Below are 22,450 nucleotides of genomic sequence, written 5' to 3' on the forward strand. Positions count from 1 at the left end.
CAAATTTGTCTGCCAGTGCGTTGAGCAAATTTGTCTTGATAAGACTCCTTAAAATAAGTTAAAGTCTTCTTAAATTAAGTCAAAATGATCTTTTGAGAGGGCGCTAGGTAAATCTTTTCATACTAAAAACAATACCAAATAGATTTTTTAATCTTAATATAAGATCAATAACACTTGGTTAGAATTCATTTTTTGCAGTGTTATTTGTTACTTATTTACCAATACTCTGTTAGACTATGATGAAAATCATCGCATTTATGATCCTCTGATGATACAGGATAAATATATTTAGATTCAGAGTGCAGTCCTTTTAAACCATAATGGATTATTGCTGTTTTGTCTTTATACAACATATTCTTTACACATCATAAGTTATAAATGTGAAGTAAACTACATTAAAAGTTTTAATTCACTATACTGAGTTACAAGTTCATGTAAATTACACTGTAATATCAGTGCTGTTTCTTTTTAACTAAAGACGGCTACACAATGGAATATTTTTTTGACGGCATTATGAGAGTCAACAGGTAAAACAGTAGGCCTCTACCTGCAATGGACATAAAACTGTATGCAAATAGTTTTGCTCAGCTGGGTAGTGTAGTTCCTCCCAAATTGCATGGGGGCATACGTGGCGTGACAAAGCATTAGAGTAATCCAAAATGTGGGTGCAATTGTACATTATTTATTTACATTTTCAGGCAGATAAAACACCTGAAGCAACAAATCAGGATACACAGGTATTTCAGACACGGTTGCCACGGTGCCCACAGTGCTACACTGTTATGTTTACCAATGTGCCCGCTCACGTAAGACTCAGTGCCTCTGCAATCATATCATTACACCTTTCTGCTATGATCACACAGTGAATGTCCAATTCAATCAGCATTTTAAATGTTGCTTGATAATTAAAGATGAATTGGGATTTTTCTCCTGAACTTTGTTGATGATTTGTTGGTATTTGTGGGTTCCCGCAAGGGTTTGCGATTTGTATGGTTATTTTGCTGATCAGTTCATAAACAGCCACAGCAATGAAGAGGAATGACCAAAGAATTTATCAGTATTTGTTGGCAGAGAAACCATCATGACTGAGGAGGGGATCGGTCTGGGACGCCAGATGATTAGGTTGATTTGTAAGTGATTTTGGCTTGCTTGGTGATTGGCCGCTGTGTGAAATCCCCTACCTATAGCACTAGGAATTCTTCTCATCTGTGTAGATTTATTAAATTATATATAAATTGAATTTCCAAATGGCTGTAATGTCACAAAATCATTTTTTATTTTAAATAAATGCTATAATTATGTCCTTGTGTTACAGTTTTTACTGTGATACTGTAATCTAGGAGGTTTTACATTTTGGCAGAGGGCTTGTTTGGTTGTGGCCCCACCCACTTCTCTCCTAAAAGACAGAAGATTAGACAAGTTGAGAAATTATGTGTACACTGTGGTTCGCCTATTAGGAGATACATAGCATGTGTACCATCTTACATGAACAACAACAACAAATGATCCATGGCAACAATTAGTTGTTACTCAATTGCACTTCATCATAATAATTAACAAATATAGAAAAAAATAATGTTAATGGCTGTTAACACCTTAAGTAACATTAGCTTTAATTATACAAATGTTGATAACATCATGCCTATAGAATCATGTCGATATCTGCTAACAACCACTTACTGGTATGAGTCATAACAACATATAGAGATCTTAAAACAAAACATGTACATTTTAGTGGAATTCATTTTTATGGAATATTCCTGACCTATGCAGTGGGCCAACAGCTCAAAGCGATCTGAGCCAAAGAACGCCTCAGGTTTGCCATCCACGTGACAGACAATCAGAGGGAAACCAAAAGCCTACAAAGATGAGAGAATTGGTAGATAAAGACAATAGGCATGAAAACGACATTTGTATCATTCAACACAAAGGATTGACCACTGTCATGGTACTGACCCCATAACCCATTGCTTTCTGTGTGTTGGCCTTAAGTTTGTCTTTGATTGGCTGGGACTGGGCCAACTTCAGCAACTCATCAATCTCACTGGCTGACAGTCCAGCCTTTAGACCCGCCTGTTGAGGGGGGGAAAAATAATTCAGTACCATTTACAAGAAACAAGAACAGTCAGTTACAATTACTCCCAGACAATGAAATCATTATTTGGGATGATCTTGGCAGTGGAGGATAAGTCACTAGAGTATGCTGAAACCAGGACTATGAGGTGTGGTTCCGTGCGGTACCTCTATGAGTGATGCAGGCTGGGTGATGTCTTGGTCTTTACTCCAGATTCTCATCCACAGCTCCCTGGACACCTTCTCCACCTGGGCATCTCCACCTGTCTCCTTCTCAGCCACTGCAGTCACAAAGCGCATGGCTGTAAGAGAACCTGACCAGAAGATGGAACACAGAGAGAGGGAGGGAAGGAGAGTTATTGGCAAGAGAGTGTTTTCGTGGGACAGTATACTGAGGCACCATCAACAAAGAGAATAGAAGAGAGATGAAGGCTACCTTTCTCAAACATGGCCTCAAAAGGGTTTGATGGAGAGGACAGGGGTACTTTGAAATACTGAGCGAGACGTTCCAAGTCTTTTGTCATGTACAGAAACTTATTTGGGACCAGACCTGGAGGCTTGTTACCTTTCTCAACAACAAATACACAAAGAAACAAACAAGCAAGCACAGATTCTTAAGTGCAAAAATGGCCAGGTTTATTAAAATCGGAATTGCAATTGCACAAGATCATGCACGATTTGCTCAACAGTTGCAAACGAGTGACACTAGGCTATATTTCATTAATGAAAGAAGGATCCTACCTGAACTTTGCATAACGCCTCCCAAGAAGGCCGGTCGCAATTTGAGGTCAATGTTCCAAACATGTCTGTAGCGACAGAGCACCTAAAACCACCGATAAAGTAGAAATCTTCATACAATTGAAAACTAGCATGCAGTCTATAGCTGTTGCAAACTTTATTACAAACCTCGAATCCAAGCCAAGAGTAAGGAGATACAACGTCGTAGAACAATTCTAACACTTTTCTGGAGCTGGCCATCTGTAGAATTGTAAATAGTCTATTCAAGACAATGACAAGCAACCTAGCTGTCATTTAAACAGGTTGTTGTTAACCATTGGACCATCCGAAAGTAGGTAAAGGTTCACCAAACCAAACCATGCATGTGACAACAACTTTTGGTAGAATTCCGTTCTAGATATATAGATACTTTATTGATCCCCAGGGGAAATTCAATTCTGTAATCTGAACAAGCCATACTTACATACCGTTTAAGAGACGAAATGTTGAGTTGTGAAAAGTTACGAGCGTCCCCTTTTTCAAAATAGCCTACAAGGCTGCATTTGCACTAGTTGCACGATAATGGAATGGCAAGTGAAGCAGTCAAACTCTCCTACAAATTAGCCGTCAGTCATCTCTCTTGGCTAAATGTTTCTACCTCGAAATTCTGAGAATTCCACATTAAAGGGATCGGCAAATGTGTCGCAAAGTTAAGAACTCCCAGAGACTTTATCAGAGACAGTAAAAGACAGATACTGACCTCTCATGGAGTGAGCAACCCCATAGACTGTAAAAAAGGAGCAACCTCCCTTCTTCTTTCGATTTACCGATTGCAAGTCCAAGTTCTTTAAATCATTACTGCCACCTACTGTATAGAGCTGGTAAGTCCCGCCCTTTCCGCTATCCCCGCTGGACCTCTAAAATCGTTAATGCAAGTGAATGTGAGAAAATAATTATTTTCTGGTCCCGTTTGAATTTTGCCATGAATGTGAATATATGTTGTCCGTGAATTTGTAATATAAATTTTCGTGTAAAGAATGCTACAATTGAGCGGGTAGAAGTTTGATGCGGTTAAACTTTGTGTGAGAGCACTTTGTGGACTACAACTTTCCGCTAGACGACAGCTAACTAGTTTCCCATAACAACCATCAGTTGGTCGAGATGTAGAGGGTTATTAAGATCGACTTTGAACACAGTGAACCATACAACTTTACAATCACACTGTATCATAGTGTTAATGTGTTGAGTAAAGCTAGACATGTTTCGAATATTTTTGTTACCATGTGTGTTTATTCCTGCCGTTACAAAAACTCAAAAACTAGGGTGAATAGAACGTTCAAGCATTGTTTTTGTTTACCTTGTTGAAAGGGTCCATAGTTAACTAAGATGAATCATAAGACGATCAGAGAATGTCTAATAAGGGGAGAACTGCCACTCTCGGAAAACTTCCGGTTTCTGAACTGGTTGCAGTTCCTTCTGTGGTTCCACATGAGGGCGCTCGTCCACGAGTGCAGAATGCATGGAGGTCTATGGAGCTGTACCCCTCAAAATCCACTTTTCTCGGGATATAATTTTTTTCCAAGTAATTTGAGTATTGTATTCGAAAGGGGAGGCAAAGAAAATACACTTGGTTGAGTATTATATTTTTTAAAGTCACTTAATTGTTCTTAAAAGCCTTTCAAATGTGTCAATGACGTCATTCATTAGCACAATGCTAGCGTGTTATGTGCAACAACGACCCAACCTGTAAGAAATCAAAAGGACATAAGTACTCGTTCATTCAACTTTTGACCTATAACCCATGTTGAAGTTATACAAACTACAATCAAATCTAAGATTTGTCAATGACAATCAGGTGAAAGAGACAATTTTAGCCGTCTAGCTCCATTGACTCCCATTCATTCTGCACTCATGGCGATCGCCCCCAGTGGAACTCTGGTGGAACTGCATCCAAAATTCGGTACAATGGGACTTAAAGGGGTGGTTCAGGATTTTGGACATAGGACCTCATTTCCAAGTAAGCAAGTGTGATATTTATCAGTGGAGACCGTTTTCAACACGTTTCATCCAGTCGTTCTAATTGCAGAGTTCGCAGGTGCTAGGCTAGCGCGTCAACGGTATGTGCTAGCCTGCCACTAAAAACAGTCTTACCTACTCCAAAGGACACTCGAGGCAAATTCCAGACAATCGATGTAAATGTCTGTGTTGATAGAATAGTGTAAGAAATACAACTACCCTCGCATCGCGTTGCAATAGTTATACTTTGTTCCCTGAAGTTGGTAGTAGTCATTTTGCATCTCAGCGGCGGACTGATATTACCAAGGCTACTACTAGGTATCCCCATTGGAGTGCGCTTTACTGTTTACTTTTTGACGCAGTACTACTAACTGGAGCAAGTATAATTCCGCCGCTGCTAAGACACTAGTCCCTCAAAATGTAATGCGATCGTTGAAATGCAAGGATAGAATAATGTTAGAAATAAAACTATCAATACAGACATTTACATCGATAGTCTGGCGTTATAATTTATTTGCCTTGGGTGTACTTTGGAGTGGGTAAGACTGTTTTTAGTGGCAGGCTAGCACATACCGTTGACTTGCGCTAGCCTAGCACCTGCGAACTCTGCAATTAGAAGGACTGGATGAAACATGTTGAAAACGGTCTCCACTGATAAATATCACACTTGCTTACTTGGAAATGAGGTCCTATGTCCAAAATCCTGAACCACCCCTTTAATACGGAGGGGCAAGGCTCTCCGTAGACGGGCTCTGATATGATAGATACACAGAAATTCTTCTCACATTTCCTTCGCCTTCAAAGTTAAACATTTATTTATGTATTATTATTAATATCATCCTCACCCAGTCGTGTTAATGTTGAAGCTACCATACTTGATTATCTTCAAAAACAGTCATGCTAAAACAAAACAAAAAAGTTATAGCCTTGAAGCTAATCTTCTTTCCACTTTTCCGACCTACGGTCAATCCATCGAAAACCTCTGAAATGATTAGTGCCGTTTTTTAAAAATTAGGTTTACTTTTTTATTATTATTAGGTTGCCTCTGTGTAATGCTTTACCTTAACATACGGTCGTGTATGCTAGGTTTTGCTTATGAGTTACCGTCAGACAGTAAGGTGTACTGAGCTTCTTATCCAAACAATACGGTTATCTCCCTACGTTTGCCAACTTTATAAAAGCTTAACTCGTGTCACACTGTTTGCCAACAGCAACATCCATCTTATTTGTTTTCAAGTAGCAGGGAATTCAAGCCGTTGCAACTCTGCCATCAATCATTAAGTTAAGCCCACCTAACGACTCTATACACGATTTCATTGGCCTGATTGATCTAGATTTCTAGGCTACCTTCTCCCTGTTTTTTTAATAACTTTTGGAAGTGATACCTACACCAGATGTTTTTCTCAGTCTGACATATTGGTACAACCTAAAACATGGCAATAATTAACCATTTTCCTTGACTGCTAGCAGTCTGTTGTCTCAGTGGTGAAGTAGCCTATTAGTCCAGGCAAAGTGTAACCTGGCAATAGCCAGATGAATTTCGCTCCGCCTAGCTCCACTCATCCATCTGGAACCGATCCATGGAAGTGTTGCTTCAGAAGGCTGGGCCTAATCAAAAAATGCTTGCATATGATTGAATAAGCCACTTGTCCGTCATCTATTGACGTGCTACTTCAACCACTCACATCGAAGCCAACCCGTGACGCTAATTACAGACTCACAGTCGCTTCTACGCTATGTCACATCTATGAAACTCCCGCCCTGCGTCCTGATTGGCTAAACCATAAAGTTGGTTGGAGAAATCACTCTCAATGGAAGAGGTCCCAGATGGATGTGAGTGAAGCTAGGCGGAGCTAAGCGGAACGACATTCATCTGGCTAGGGTCAGGTTAGGCAAAGTGAGGTCTGACCCAAAACTAATTGCAACAGAATTTATTTTCACATTTTTATATTTCAATTGATGATCTAAACACCATAGTAAAAGTCCATGAAAAGTCCATGAAAATCCAGTTGGTGGAAATATGTTAAAATGAGGGCTGTTTTATGCATTATCCTTCAGCAAATACTGACAAAACTGTAATTAGAATGTTGTAGAATAAGCATTCTAAAGAATATCTGATCCCATCTAACTTAACATGGAATTTTAGAATATTGCATTGTTGAGGAACATTCTTTTATTTTCAAAGAGTTAGTACATTTCTCAGGCTTATTTCAGACTGGTTTGTTGCTAACTGGTGTCTATTTTTACATTTTGGCCTCTTTGAATCAATGGAAATGGTTGTTGAGTCTTTAAATAGAGCCAGTGTGTTTTTGCATGTAAGTGTTCCACAATGTTAAAGTTGTACAAACACATAGTTTTAACTTAAAAGCATTATTAAGCCTAGGAAAGTGTTTTGGTGGTCTGATTTAGAGGTCACTGAATCATATACAGTACATCACATGTATCAGTCCATCATTTTCCAAGACTTATAATTGACCTCTTGCCCGGGGGTTGACTGAGAGACTGTCTGTCCAATCAGAGGGGCCTGTATGATGCCTCTTTACTTTGCACAATTTTGGCTAAAACAGTAATCAGACAGCACAGCATGTTTATGTACTGTAAGTGAATGAATGAAGGAAAATTATAAAGTTAAAGATGGACATGATAATGTCCAAATTTGACAGAAAGGTGCAGATAACTGCAACTAGCCTCCAAAGAGGTGACTATTGTTGTGACCTCTGGCAAAAGGTGCATGCTATACTAATAAATATAGTTTAAGATTAATAATTAAAATGCATGCCTATGCATGGGTCATGGTTTTACCAAAATCATAGAACAGCCAAAACTATACATATTCGAAAAGCATATGCCCTCTACATGAAATATAGCATTAATCAACTTATGTCCCATCTTCCTCCATACCATGCATAATACATACTCCTCTATTCTGTATAGGCGAATCAAGTGAACAGCTTGATACATTTTGGCCTGCAATATTAAGAGAAAGAAATTAAACATCATAAACTATATATTTTCTAAAAGCATATAACCTCTAGAAGTGATGTGACACCAATTAGGACATGTCCCATCTTCCTCCATGCAATGCACAATACATTGCCCTCTATTCTGTTTAGGCGAATCTAGTGTAAAGCGGACACATTTTAGCCTATACTAGTTATGGAAAACAGATTAAATACCGTAAACTATATATTTTCTGAAAGCATATAACCTCTAGAAGTGATGTGACACCAATTAGGACATGTCCCATCTTCCTCCATGCAATGCACAATACATTGCCCTCTATTCTGTATAGGTGAATCTAGTGTAAAGCGGATACATTTTAGCCTATACTGTCTATGGAAAACAGATTAAATACCCTAAACTATATATTTTCTGAAAGCATATTACTTGTAGATGAGATATAACACCAGTTAAGACATGTCTCATCTTCCTCCATGCCATGCACAACACATTGCCCTCTATTCTGCAAAGGCGAATCTAGTGTAAAGTGGATACATTTTGGCCTATAATGTCCAGGGAAAACAGATTAATGTCCAGGGAAAACAGATTAATTTTCTAAAAGCATATGCCCTTTAGATGAGATATAATACCAGTTAAGTATTATCTTCCTCCGTGCCTTGGACATGGTACATATTCCTGTTTTGCATTTACTCTGTATTAAAACACATTGAATTTAATATATCGCTGAAAAAGGTAGAGCATTCCAAAATGTTCAATGTTAACATTTAAAATCATATTATTATTTAATTTGACCATCATTTGTGCTCAGATTCACCCCTGTGGGCTGAATAGTAATTGAGATATAGGGCTATATTTGTCTAATACGCATGGTCACTATCAAATAGCTTAGGGGTTTGTCCAGTCCACATTGGGGGTGGTTTTGTTTTCAAAAGTCCCGCACCTGGCGCAAAAATGGTGGATCTATATGTTTCTTAATTAGTCATGGGTGTGTTTTGGGCGTAACATCCTTTAAACCAATGAGAGTGATACTGTCATTCTCTTTAACAGCAAGCAGTGCGACTTCAAAAAGTGCATCGGTATTTTGATAGTCAGCGGCGCAGTTGAAGGAATCAGCTTGCACCCGAGACCGTATGGAACAGGTATTCCACTAAACCATGCTTTACTAAAACCAAGCAGAGTATAGCCTATAAACGCATCTGCACTCGTGTATTATTTTAACTCATTGGCAAAGTGAAACTAACTTCTCCGTGGTGTCATAGTCAACGACAAAACAGTTATACACAGTTAATTACTCTCACTATTGACTGACAATAGGTTACAGTACCAGAATCCATAAAAAAAACCTTTTGTATCAATTTTTTCGATGTTGAACCCTATATTGACCCGCCTAAAGTTACTCAACTTGCACTGGATCATCTTCCTGAATCTCAATATTATCACAAGTATGGGCAAATTTCTAAGTCAGCACCAGTCAGAGGCTACATTCATTGTTTTGCACTTTTATGATGTCATCACATTACCAAAAGTATTGGTTTTACCAAAAATATTTGTCAATATTTTAAACTACAAAAATACATACCTATAAAGTATTTTGATACAAAATACGAAGTCATTTTATTCAACCCAGTCAAATACAAATTACGAATATACAATATATTTTGTATTTGAAATATGGAATACATGTACAATAAATACTGCTCATCCCTGTAGGCATCACTTGTTCTGAGATACCATGTTTGGTTCAGGAGATATAATGAAGAATTCAGTAATTCGTAATTCAGTTATAATGGAATTAATAGTTGCCACGGCGATCATTAGGGTTTTTTGATAATGGTTTCATATCTGAAAATGTTCAGGGCTCCAAACTGTACAAGTTCACCAAGTTTCATGCTTATATGAAAGAATTTGACCTATTTTTCACATATCCCCTGTACTATGACAGTTCGATAAAACTGCCACAGGTGCAGCTTTTCGCCATTGACCTATGCACAAATAATTCCAATTTTGACAATGTTCCACCACTTGGATTTTCATGGACTTTTGGTATGTGATATGGGAAGGTTTCATGAACTGAATACAACAAAAATAATTTCTGTTGCAATTAGTTTTGGGTTGGGTGATTTTTTCTCACAGATTGCCTGGACTATATTTTTAAAACTGAACTAGACATTCTCTGACTGAACCAACCAACGGTAGACTTCAGTTGGAAAAAGTGACGCGCTTTAGAAGGTCCTCTAAAGAGGAATCTACGTAGCAACTAAGCAGAGTTAAAGGAGAATTCCGGTGTGATATTGACCTAAAGTGTATCGAAACATGATACCGAGTGTGAACGTATGTCTCATAGCCCATCTCGGCTTGTCCCCTGCACTCCAAAATCTGGCGCTAGTTAGCCGATGCTACCAACATCTTTTTCAATAGTGGTGCTTCGGCATCGGGCTAGCCATGCAAATAAATCACTGTTTTACACCCATTTACGAGGCTCAATGTATCTCCACACTTCATTGGTAGACTTCTGAGGGCCCTGACATTTAAAACGAGACATTGAGAACTTTGAAAAAGCACTGGTAGTTTACTTACAAGACGATTTATACAGACAGTATCTTCACGAAGTTTAGCGTTTGCAGCCATCTTGAATTTAGTCACGATAAGTCGAGCAACGAGTAAGAATGAACAGCTATGATAAGGGATCAGATTCCAAAAATAATTCAGTGGAAATGCATGGATTCCAGTTGCTGCTACTGGAAGAAACTGGAATCCATGCATTTCCACTGAATTATTTTTGGAATCTGATCCCTTATCATACCTGTTCATTCTTACTCATTGCTCGACTTATCGTGACTAAATTCAAGATGGCTGCAAACGTTAAACTTCGTGAAGATACTGTCTGTATAAATCGTCTTGTAAGTAAACTACCAGTGCTTTTTCAAAGTTCTCAATGTCTCGTTTTAAATGTCAGGGCCCTAGGAAGTCTACCAATGAAGTGTGGAGATACATTGAGCCTCGTAAATGGGTGTAAAACAGTGATTTATTTGCATGGCTAGCCCGATGCCGAAGCACCACTACTGAAAAAGTTGTTGGTAGCATCGGCTAACTAGCGCCAGATTTTGGAGTGCAGGGGACAAGTCGAGATGGGCTATGAGACATACGTTCACACTCGGTATCATGTTTCAATACACTTTAGGTCAATATCACACCGGAATTCTCCTTTAACGTTAGCTGTGAGTTTGGAGTTTTTCCAAATAAGAAGAAAATCCGACTTTTAGGAAGTGTAGCAAGCGCCACACTTGCATTTTAACTCCCATGCTGTCGGTGAATTCAAACATGGTTCATTTTTGGAACAGATTTTCATTTAAGGTGGGTGATTTTACTGTTTGCAAGCTAATGTTAGTTAATGTAACTTAAGCTAGTTTTGTTGGCTAATTGTAGCACTAGCTAAGTTCCTGTAACATTAATGATAAGAAACAAATGCATGCTATGCGAAAGAAAACCCCACGCTTACACAGTGTTTTATTAAACATGTTGTATTCATATTATCACCAGGATTATTTGGTTCTTGCCATTTTATTGAATGGAATTCATACCGTGTGTGCTGAATCAAATGGTGAGTAGGCCTAATGTTAACTTAACTTAACTTAAAGTTAAAGTATGGTAAACGTGATAATTACCAACCATTTCGTTCGAAAACGATGTTTTTAATACTTCAAAATAACATTTGCTAAATTAACTTTACATTTTTCAGTAGCCATTGGTGTGGAGATTTGAACAAAATTTAGTTTGGTTCTTACCGGGGCTTTTACTGCCTGAAATATCCGATTTGGGTTACCACGCTCAGAGTTTAGTTTAGTGCTGGGCTGCTAGGTACTTTATTCCCAACCTTTCTCAAGGCACATCAGCGGTTAGCCCGAGAATTCTCACCGCAATTAAAAATTCCACTGGAGCCCCAAGCGGATTTGTAAACACAGTCTTACAACACTGTTTACAGCCCTTCGAGTCACGGTAAAGTGTCATTTTTGGTACATAACTAATTTACATAAACTTATGGTGTGGGTGCTTGCGTTTCTTTAGGAATCCGCTGTCTTGGTTTGTATAGAAATTAATATTAAGTGACACGTGTACATACTGACGGTTGGTAATGTGTGACGTTCCGATAATAAATAAAGTAGTCAGCTAACGTTAAAGTGATCCATGAAGGCCTTTTCGATTTTAATCTTTGGTTTCTGTTCTTTCTAGAACAAGATCAGAATTTTATTCAGTGTTTTAATGATACTGGAACTGGCAGATATCGACTATACTTGGGTTTAGAAGATTTGGTAAGTCATGGAGAACTAGTTGTTCACATACTATTTATTCATTTTAGCAGACATAGGCCTACTAGGTGATAGCCAGTTTTCAATGTACTTGTTGGCTACGAAAAAATATACAGTTCAAAAGATTGGTAAATGTCTCTACCATCCTTTGGATGCAGGTAATGGATTGCATGTTGGCCACTAATGCAGGATCAAGTCGGCAGTCTACATACCAGCTTAAACTGTATGCTGCAGCTGGGTTGCTACCCAAGATCGAGATCTACAATCGCACCAATGTCTTATCCTTTACATTTGAATTAAACATAGTAAGCATGAGTCATAGTAATTTGTTTGAAATACTTGTTTCTATTCTGTGAGGTTGTGCTATGATGCTTGTGTAAAATTACAAGTTACTTTTTCAATCGCTAACACATAAAAAAAAAAATAGAAATGATCTCTTCTCCTTATTACTTCTGATTAAACTCTTCTCCTTATTACCCCTTATTAAACTCTTTTTAGAGTTTTCAGTTTTCTTTGGTGCTCATTAACTCTTTATTTCTTTAGCTATTCTCTCCCTCACTTTGTATTGTTTGTTTTGTCAGAATACAACCAAATGGCGTGCCACTGTGCCAAGACGCAACATAACTATCATGACAGGTGCCCTAGTGTCCCTATTTGACTTTGTCTTTCTTATCTTATCTTGTGAATTATAATTATGCTTACATCCATCTATCTGCATTCTCATCATGGCTGATATTGTTACATCTCCCAACCTTTTGCATCCTATACTTTGCTTTGTCCCTGGATAGAGATCGCCCCTGTGGACCAGTGGTATTTTGAGATTAGCATGTTCCAAGGCTTTGAAGCGTTACATGCAAAAGCTAAGCTGCTTGAGACGCTGAAGGGAACACTGCTAGATGTGGCCCGAGGTGAGGGAAGTGACCTTGGCCCACAGGGAAAAACCTAACAGAGTTACTGTACGTACACACCGGCGCCGACTTGAGCTTCCAAAGAAGCTCGGGTTGCCCCGTCAAGGACGCTTGTCAAAAAAGTACAGGGAAGATTTGGACGCTTTGGCCGCTCTGAAGTGGCAGCATTCTACGTTCTATCATGTTCTATCTTACTACTTTATTTAAAGGCCGTCTATTCCGATTGGTTGCTGGTCGTTGGTCGCTGAACCGCATAATAGCTCATTACCATAAAGTTGGCCAACTTTCTGCTTGACGCTCAAGACGGCCAAAACGTGACGCTGACGGATTTGCCGCTTCTTGCAGCTGAGAGAATCTGGCTTCCATTGAAAATGAATGACTTCCTGAATCTTTGGAAGCTCAAGTCGGCGGCGGTGTGTACGTACAGTTAACCACGAGACAGCATGTCACACTGTTTTTCTCCTTCTAGCTGTGCAGGAGCATGCCTGATATATTTAGAATTTCTAACATTCATTTGGATGTGTGTGTTTGTCTAGTGTCTTTTATATGGCTCAAGATTGAATAGGGAGGTTCTTAATCGTATACCAATGTATTGGATTTTCCATTATGTTGTTGTGTCAGGTGTTTTGATTTGAACCTACTTAAGTCATTCTTAGTAACGTGATAGTATTTCTATAATAGAGCCAATTCTTCAGTGGACCATCGGCGAAGAGGTGTCACCGCAGGTCATCATACCACATGAGCATCGAATCACCAAAGTACAGGTCACCCAGAGTCCATGTGCCAATGATGTGGCTGTAATGGCACCCGTTTTCGAACCAGGAGGTCGCACAGGTTGGTGGAGATTAGGGCTGGGACAACGCGTCGACGTAATCGATGACGTCGACTCAAAAAATATGTTGACGCAAAATATGAGCGTCGATTCATCAAGCATAACATGTGCTGCTAAAATTTTTTAATTTTACACCGTGGCTGGGCACCACACATTGACGTTCTATGTTGTAGGCCTACTATTAAAGATAAGATAAAATAATTTCATTCAGCTGCACTTTTTACTCACACAGCCTTTCCTCGCCCCACCCGCTCTCTCTCGTAACGAGTCCGCTGCTCCTCCTCTGCATGTGCATTTAACAAAATATTCACGATTGTTGAAGGATTGTTGTTGCCACATTGAAGCACTGCATAGAACACAGTGGGCTAAATTGCTATTAAATCCGCTTAGCATGACCATGCTGCCCAAATTTGTTCAAAACCGCTGCATTAAAGTTAAAGTAAACTCTGCTAAGGTCTTATCACAACATAGTACATTGAGGAGACTAAACTAAGTTAAGTTACAGTATGCAATCAAGCAGTATCTCAAAACTAACGTTAGAATACTGTTTGGATGTCAAGTAATCGTTTAAAAAATAATCGTTTATCCCAGCCCTAGTGGAGATACCAGGGAGGCATTCCATCAAACTCGCTTATGATTAACAGAAATAGCCTGGCTTGAAGTAGCGTAGATTTTCACTTGAGGCTAAAGCCGTTCCATTAACTGAAGTTAGCTGCATCTTACTTTTTTATTAAATCCTGGCTGGAATGCCTCGCGGCAACTATTGTGTTGAAATATAGCAGGCCTAGTAACTGCCTCAGCCTCTGGCAAGCTCAGAAGGGGGCGGCAAGCGACTGGTAGCTTGAGAGTGACGTGTTGGAGACTTTTCATTGGCAACAGTAGGCTTGCAACTTTGAGGCCGGCGGCCTATTAAACCAACCAACAATATAAAATATTAAGAAGAGCTATTTTCTTAGGCAATTATTCAGGCATGCAAACTCCTCACCTTTCGGTGAAATTCGCAGTTTTGAATCCAAAATGACTGACTTACGTGGTTTGTGCAGAACCGATGACAAAATATTTAGAGTGTGTGTGGGGGGGGGGGGGGGGGGGGGGGGGGGGGGGGGTGTGTGTGTCAACATGAGCTGAGTTTACTATTGTGCAGACGCAAACACATCTTGGTGTTGTCAGAGCGCCATTAAAAACTTCAGCAACGAATGTTAGGCTATGTGCGTTTACTAAACATCAGTGGAAGCTTGTTGCTGCAGAGGCAACGTGAACAGAACGCTCACACAGGTTTCTGACAGGAAGAAAACCCACAGTTCGCAGGACATCAGCACCCCTGTTGTTGAGGAAAGTTCTAGCACTGAGGCAGAAAGAGAGGCCAGTCAGCCAAGGAGGGAGAAGATTAATGGTCATAGGCCTGGGGTTAGATGGCCAGGCGCAGCAGAATGTGGGAAGATGTTAATAGTGATTTGGATTTGATCAGCATCCTGGGTCAGCTCAAGGGGACGGCTGAAAGCAAATTTGAGAAAATGGGAGACATTATTTACAGATATGGTAAGGAAAGATTTGGGACTATTAAGATAAGGACAAAACGGCAACATGAGGTAGTCAAATGTAGGAGCCAGCAGGAGATAGATAAACTTATCAAGGAGAGGAGGCAGCTTAAGAAGCAATGGAGAAAAGCTACAGATGATGAGAAGGAAGGTATTGACTGTCTACAGGCAGACAGTGCTAAGAAGAGCTGAAAATATTAGGAAAAATAGGAAGAAGAAATCACAAGCTCGACTAGCATTCTAAAGACCCATTTAAGTTTGTTAAGTCTTAATTCGTAATGCAGAAGGGTGGTAGTCTTTTGGAACCTAAGCAGAAGCTTGAGGAGTATTTAGAGGGAGTGCACAAAGATAAGGAGAGGTTCAGAGAGATGGTACTTCCCGCTGATATCCCACCTATTGGTGAATTAAGTAGCCAATGCGACGATAGTCCACCAAGGTGGAAAGAGTTGCAAGAAGTAATAAAACATGCAAGGGCCTCTTCAGCCCCGGGACCTAATGGAGTGCCCTACCGGTTGTATAAGAGTGCACCAGGGGCCGTATTCACGAAGAATTTTAAGGCTAAAAGTAGATCCTAAGTGGCGAATTTAGGAGCAACTCCTAAAAATAATGGGCGTGTCACTCCTAACTTTAGGACTCCTTACTCCTCACGAAGCATTTTAGACCTAAAAGTAGCACCTAAGTCTGGGACAGCTTAAAAGAAGTCAAGAGGACTCCTAACTCACTAAGACCTATTCACAAACAGCTTTTTGCGGCATTTCACGTCGCGATGTTTTGAAATGCGTATGCGGCAACAGGAGCTTCCAATCGCGAGGGAACAATTTTGCATTGTAGGCATAAAAAGGATGCAATAACGCCACCAACAACAAACAAAACGACTCATTGTCAACATGTAAATAAAATGTAACGTTTCATTGTGAATCAAATTAAAATGTTCTCCTCTTTGCAAACAGGCATATGGTGACAGATTAATTTAATAATGTTGCAAAGATACTGCATCAATCCGTAGGCCTATGTTTCATTAGGCTACTAGGCTATTTGTTTTGCCTTACTCTTTATTCATTTAGGCTAGGCCTTTTTATTCAGTTATTCATCATCTTCCATCCTTTGCACTACTTGTGTCGCGCACGCATTCTCAGACCTGTCACCTGTCACTCATTATCGTAAGGGAGGTTTTTGGAATCATTCCCGCGTTACAATCATCAGCCAATCAAAGTTGTCACTTCAGTCAAGCTCGTGCATGAGTAATGACGTCATCCATAGCAACGAAGACTCACTCTTAGTTTAGGAGTTGTCATTTTTCCTTACTAAGAGTAGGTCTGAAAGGCTTTGTGAATAACTTTTAAGAGAAAACTCCTAGCTAAAATCTTTTAGTGCGATTTAGGAGTACTCCTAGTGGTAAAATAAAAGGCTTTGTGAATACGGCCCCAGATGTTTTAAGATTTCTATGGCAATTAATGAAGATAGTTTGGAAAAAGCAGAGTATTCCCAAGGCTTGGCGGAGGGCTGGGGGAATATTTATTTCCAAAGAAAAGGACAGTGGAGATTAATCAATTTAGGCCAATTAGTCTATTGAATGTTGAAGGGAAGGTTTTCTTCAGTGTGGTGGCACGGAGACTGACAAATTACCTTGAAAGGAATAAACTAATTGATACCACGGTGCAAAAAGCAGGAATTCCTGGCTTCTTCGGGTGCTTAGAGCATACCAGCATGATTTGGCACCAAATTCAATTAGCAAAGCGTGAGAAGAGAGACCTGCACGTTGTGTTCTTGGATTTGGCTAATGCTTTTGGGTCTGTGCCGCATAGTCTGTTGTGGGAGGCCTTTGATTATTTCAGAATCCCAGGTAGCATTAGAAGCCTAGTAGTCCGGTTGACAGCCCATAGAGCCCCATTGTGGACCCGGAAATGTTGAGTACACGAAAGTTTTATGATGGAAATATATAGTATGGGTTCCCAGCATGCAGAAACTGCCTGATGCTAATTTGCATATGTTGGGCAATTTGTGTAATTGAGCTGATTAGCATAAATTAGCATAATTACCTATATTGATCATGTTATAGGAGCTGCATGGCCAAAATGAACAATGTTAGTATGTTTTTAGGGGTTACTGGAGATGCTGAGTCCATATCTGACATTTTCAAGATTCAAAATCCCTATTTAGACTTGGTTTGGCCACATTTTTACTCTCATTAAGCTGATTTTGCTGAGTTTTTTGGCCCGATTTAGACAGATTTTTGGAGGATAGGGCTGTAAAGATACACCAACCTCACGATTCGATTCGTATCGCGATTTTTGACCCACGGTTTGATACAAACCTCGATTTTTCTTTTTTTGGAGGGGGGGCTAGACATTTCAATAGCCTTCATTAGAACACCAGAGGATTACAATATAATATATTATATTGTATGTTGTTATATTGTCTGTATTATTTTATATCCTGATATAGAGAATACTGGATGTCTGATATTTATGACAGCACACTTTATGCAGATTAGCCTATAGCCTAGGCCTATATTTCTATTACAACTCTACCTCATTCTGCTGTCTGGTTGAAGCCTGGAAATATTGTAAACAAAGTAGCATAGTTGGCTTGCTTATCATAGTCTACTGATTGGACTGTTCAGTTTCCTCATGTGTGTTTAAGGTAATACTGACAGGCCCTTTTGGGAAACATTGGTATTGAGATGATCATTCAACTTGAATGCAAGAGCTTTAAACAAATATGTGCAGCATGCTAATGATGCTAAGCAGATTTAATAGTGTAACGATTAATGAGACAGTGTTGTCCAATCAAAAGCTTTATTAAAGGTCGGGAGCAGGGACATAGGCATACGCTAGGGAAGTCAAGAACACTCGCACCTTACACACACAGGGTTGCAGCCACACCAACACGAAGGGTCAGACACAAGGTAGAACTAAAAAGGGAATCATGCTACGCTAAAACAGGTACATAAACAGTAAATACAGGCACAAGCACACACAATAACAACCCCAAAGTTCTCCCAGAATCCCCAGCGCGAAACATTGTGGGAATCTCAAGCACAGTCCAGCACACCGACATTACACAGCTCCCCCAACAAGCACAGTCCAGCACGCCGACATTACACAGCTCCCCCAACAACCCACTGCCGTCCTCTGCACAGGCGTGCCCACATTCAGTCTCTGGCACTGCCATAGCAGGAGCCCTACTCACCCCGGGGAACCACAACCACCAGCGGCCCAATGCGGGTGTGCTGGCAGTCACCTGGCCATCGCCGCTCGTCCACAGCTCCCTTCAGCGAACCCCTCAGGTCGCACTTTCGCAGTGTGCACCACCACAACGTTCCTCCAACACCTGGCGGGGCCTAGCCTCCACTGCCACAGACTCCCCGGCACTGAGCACCGTAACTGGCACCGCACCTCTGACACTCCGCTCCGTCGTCTAACCAGTCGGGTCAGCAGACTTCAGCTCCATCGCAGCCTGACCACGCTGCGCAATCAGGCTGCAGCTACCGGCGTTGCCGTCCCTCCGCTGCTGCCTTGTCGCAGACTCGAACATGCGCCTGCACAGCACAGCATGGTGCCTCCCACACGCACCCAAAGGCTTACAGTTCAATTTTTCAGAGGGCCCTTCCGCCGAAGTTGCCCAATCGTCGTGCCTCAAAAGGCTCTGCCAACCGTCCGTCCTCAAGGCACCACCTCCTTGCTGCTCCACCTCTGCTCTGCAGCCAGGGCCACCGCCAACTCCAGCCTAAAGCCGTCGGCGGGGGCAGGGGCTCCAGATCTTCTCGCAGTGAAGTCACCACCTCATCTTCCAAGGCCGCTCTCCCGGTCGCGTGAAGTCCTTGTCCACCATGGTCACTGCATCGAGATCCTCTTCAGGCAAGCACTCCTCCCGTAGCCAGGCCCAGGCGATGGCTGGTCTCCTCCCGCTTCTACTGAAGGCCTCTGTAAGCTTTTTAGTACCCCTTACAAGGGCTCTCTTCGGATCCTTTTGCTTGGGCCTCCACCTAGCGGTGAGGTCTCCCACTCCCAGTTCCTCCAACACTGCAAAGCTGTGTTAAAACTGTGTACATCTGGAAAGTGCAGCTATGCAGCTGCAGGCCTGGCCTGTACTAATTAAAAATGCAAAGGCTGTGATGTTACATGTTGCAATAAACAGCAAAAAGAGCAGGACAGGGATGAAGAGTCTGGAGAAGATGACGACAGGACAACGGATGAGGACAGTGAGGAGGATTAGTACAGGGTAGTTCTTCCCTTTGTTACTAAATTGTGGGTCACAGCAGAGGGCCAGTGAATAGCTATATCCAAAATTGTTGTGGAATTCAGAAATAACATGAGGATCCAAATTATTCCTGAACACTTAACATTTTTATCCTCCAAAAATCTGTCTAAATCACCCCCAAAACTCAGCAAAATCAGCTTAATGAGAGTAAGAATGTGACCAAACCATGTTTAAATAGTGATTTTGAATCTTGAACATGTCAGATATGGACTCAGCATCTCCAGTAACCCCTAAAAACATACAAACATTGTCCATTTTGGCTAAGCAGCTCCTATAATATGATCAATATAGGCGATTATGCTAATTATCTTAATTTCACAAATTGCCCAACATATGCAAATTAGCATTTCACAGTTTCTGCATGCTGGGGACCCATACTATACTGTATATTTCTATCATAAAACTTGTACTCAACATTTCCTCAACATTTGTACTCAACATTTCCAGGTTCACCTTTATGTCAACTGGACTATAGTAAAAGCATACTTTCTGGATATTCAATTATGTTTTACTACAGCTGATTACACCACAGGGTGGCAACAACTCCAGTTAGGAATCATGGCGGGATGTTCCATCTCCCCACTTGCTTTTACAATGGCAATGGAGGTCATCATTAGGGCCTCAAAATGGGTAGTGGGTGGGGAGAAGTTGCAGGGAGGGCCTCGCCTCCTCCCGATTAGGGCTTTCATGGACGACATGACAACCTTGATGTCAACCGTTCCATGCACCAACAGGTTGCTGGATAAGTTAAATAGTAATCTGCAATGGGCCAGAATGAAGGTGAAGCCAAGTAAGTCTAGGAGTCTCTCAATTGTTAAAGGGAAGGTAATAGATAAGAAGTTTGCTATAAATAAAGTGGTGATTCCCACAGTTCTGGAGAAACCAGTGAAGAGTCTGGGAAGGTGGTATGATGCAAGCCTTAGTGATAAATCACAGGTTGAAGACTTGACAGGTCACTAGGCAAGGTATTGCAAAAATTGACAAGTCAGGGCTGCCAGGTAAGCTCAAGGTGTGGTGTTTGCAGTTTGGTTTATTGCCTCGGCTAATGTGGCCATTGAGTTTATGAAGTTCCTCTGTCAAAGGTAGAGAGGTTGGAAAAAATTATCAACTCCTTTGTCAGAAAAGCAGTGTAGCCTTGTATGGGAAGGGCATTGTAGAGTTGCCAATATCTAGTCTGATAGAGGAATTTGAGTCTGCTAAGGCTAGATTGATTGAAGCATAGGGATATACAGTGGGCATCGCTTTCAAATGGCCACTTTAGTCACGCATTACGAGGCGTGAAGCTGCGTGAAGCTTTAGTACCACTTTCAGCCACTGTGCGTCGCTCTGCCACTGTACATCGCTCTGCCTGCCGCCCCTTCTGAAAAAGCTCGATTTAGGCTACTTGGGTATGGCTTAACCCTCTAGGCGCCACAGGCGACTATAGTCGACAAGATGCGGTACTGAATAAAACGGCCGATTTAGTCAAATAGAGTGTCATATTTCGTTCGACTTCCACTCCACTAGATGGCAGACATGTCATACGTCATCCCCGAGTCGAAAAAAGGACACGCTTTAAACAAAATTTTCTAGCTACAGCGCATTGAATCAGTGTATGAAATACCGGAGCTAGTGTGCGTGTGAGCCACTTTGTCAGAGCGATATTGTCAACGTCAGCGAGTATTTGCATTAGATTATCGTCTAATGGCATCAAAAAAGTTTACCTGAAATGAAGTGTTGGGTCTTCTATTCGCGGACCCTGATTCTGAAGGGGAATATCTGCCTTCAGAAAATGACGGTGATTCGTTTAGTGAGGCTTCAGATGCGTCCCTGCCTTGCAATGATGCAGCTGGACAAAGTGAGAGTTTACTCCATAGTTTAGCTTACACCAAGCACAAACGTTGAATCGTTTGCCCAATGTCACTGGTGGGAATAATGTTTCACGGGTTCGGAGTGTTCATCGGGAAGTTAGCAGGGTGTTAGTGGTGTGGCGAACGAGGCTGGAGGTAGCCTAATATCCATAGCGCTAGCTTCTGTCTTCTGAACGTGTGCCTCTCCACAATCGCGGCGACAGTAACGTGGTGGAGCCTTTGTCTAATGCCACTGGGTATGTTAGACGAGGTCGAAGTGCTCATAGGACAGTTAGGGGGGAACGTAGTGGCAGTGTGGGGAGTCGCAATGAGAATGACAGTAGGCCTAGTCCGAGCTGCGCAAATTCTCTCCACTCGGCGCGCGCGAGGCAGATCTGGCCATGCTCTCGCATGGTGGAGGTGGTGACACGCTCTCTCCCTCTCCCACACACACACACACACACACACATTAGGTCATGCATAGTCTATCACAAGATGATGGGAATGCCGGCCCTGTATGGATAGGGATAGGGAGTCATTATCTCTTCAGCAAAAGGCCTGCTACATAAAAAAAAAAAAAGTCAGCCATTTAGTAATGATTTACACTGTTGATTTGCTATCTACTTCCCTGATCATTTAGGACATACAGTACACTATGTGTTCCTTTTTGTGTGTTCATGTCCTTGTGATGTGTGTGTCTTTGTCAGCTAAGAAAAAAAACAAAAAAACATCAACAAAAACAACAAAAAGAAAAAAAATACTAACATTGTCTCTTGTCTTGTCTCGTCATCTCACTCCTGATCTGTGCCTTGTCGTGGCAAATGAGCTTTTGAACTAAACAGGTCTTGTCTACTTGTGTTTGTGTGTCATCTGAATAATATATATGTGCCCCATACATGGAATCAGAGTGCCTACTGTATGTAGTAAATGGAAAATCTCTACAGCAAAAGGCCAGTCTACCGCTACATGCATTTGGTTTGTTTCTGCCATTTATTAGTAATGATTT

General features: G+C 41.0%; 2 protein-coding genes across 6 annotated transcripts in view; one reads left to right on the forward strand and one right to left on the reverse strand.

The window, feature by feature from the left end:
- Nucleotides 1–1,254: 1,254 nt before the first annotated feature.
- Nucleotides 1,255–3,642, reverse strand: LOC121721330 (glutathione S-transferase kappa 1-like). 3 transcript variants are annotated; one of them, XM_042108197.1, is made up of 8 exons: nt 3,551–3,642; nt 2,980–3,051; nt 2,815–2,896; nt 2,510–2,638; nt 2,242–2,387; nt 1,957–2,073; nt 1,766–1,859; nt 1,255–1,396 (listed from the first exon to the last, which is right to left on the reverse strand). In XM_042108197.1, the coding sequence occupies exons 2-8, from the start codon at nt 3,049–3,051 to the stop codon at nt 1,347–1,349; spliced, it is 690 nt and encodes a 229-aa protein (XP_041964131.1). In that variant the 5' UTR covers nt 3,551–3,642; the 3' UTR covers nt 1,255–1,346. The 3 variants fall into 3 exon arrangements, with proteins under 3 accessions (XP_041964131.1, XP_041964130.1, XP_041964132.1); XM_042108196.1 differs by lacking the exon at nt 3,551–3,642 and adding an exon at nt 3,279–3,544; XM_042108198.1 differs by lacking the exon at nt 3,551–3,642 and adding an exon at nt 3,275–3,544.
- Nucleotides 3,643–9,709: 6,067 nt separating this feature from the next.
- LOC121721290 (cation channel sperm-associated protein subunit beta-like) overlaps nt 9,710–22,450 on the forward strand; it is a 126,664-nt gene continuing 113,923 nt past the window's right edge. For all 3 annotated transcript variants that reach the window (XM_042108095.1, XM_042108096.1, XM_042108097.1), the window contains exons 1-8: nt 9,710–10,034; nt 10,974–11,121; nt 11,308–11,368; nt 11,998–12,077; nt 12,233–12,379; nt 12,656–12,710; nt 12,863–12,982; nt 13,664–13,816. In XM_042108095.1, coding sequence (XP_041964029.1) covers nt 11,068–11,121; nt 11,308–11,368; nt 11,998–12,077; nt 12,233–12,379; nt 12,656–12,710; nt 12,863–12,982; nt 13,664–13,816 — 670 coding nt within the window. In that variant the 5' untranslated portion in view covers nt 9,710–10,034; nt 10,974–11,067. The remainder of the gene's footprint in view (nt 10,035–10,973; nt 11,122–11,307; nt 11,369–11,997; nt 12,078–12,232; nt 12,380–12,655; nt 12,711–12,862; nt 12,983–13,663; nt 13,817–22,450) is intronic.

Source organism: Alosa sapidissima, chromosome 10, assembly GCF_018492685.1.
Source record: "Alosa sapidissima isolate fAloSap1 chromosome 10, fAloSap1.pri, whole genome shotgun sequence".
Taxonomy (NCBI): Eukaryota; Metazoa; Chordata; class Actinopteri; order Clupeiformes; family Clupeidae; genus Alosa; species Alosa sapidissima.

Bases quoted from the DNA above. Each gene is read 5' to 3' on its own strand.
- LOC121721330 (XM_042108197.1), bottom strand. From the start codon at position 3,051: ATGGCCAGCTCCAGAAAAGTGTTAGAATTGTTCTACGACGTTGTATCT. The intron at 2,639-2,814 runs GTAGGATCCTTC...TTGTTGAGAAAG, and splicing joins AGGCGTTATGCAAAGTTCAG to GTAACAAGCCTCCAGGTCTG. The intron at 1,860-1,956 runs GTCAGTACCATG...TCATCTTTGTAG, and splicing joins AGAAAGCAATGGGTTATGGG to GCTTTTGGTTTCCCTCTGAT.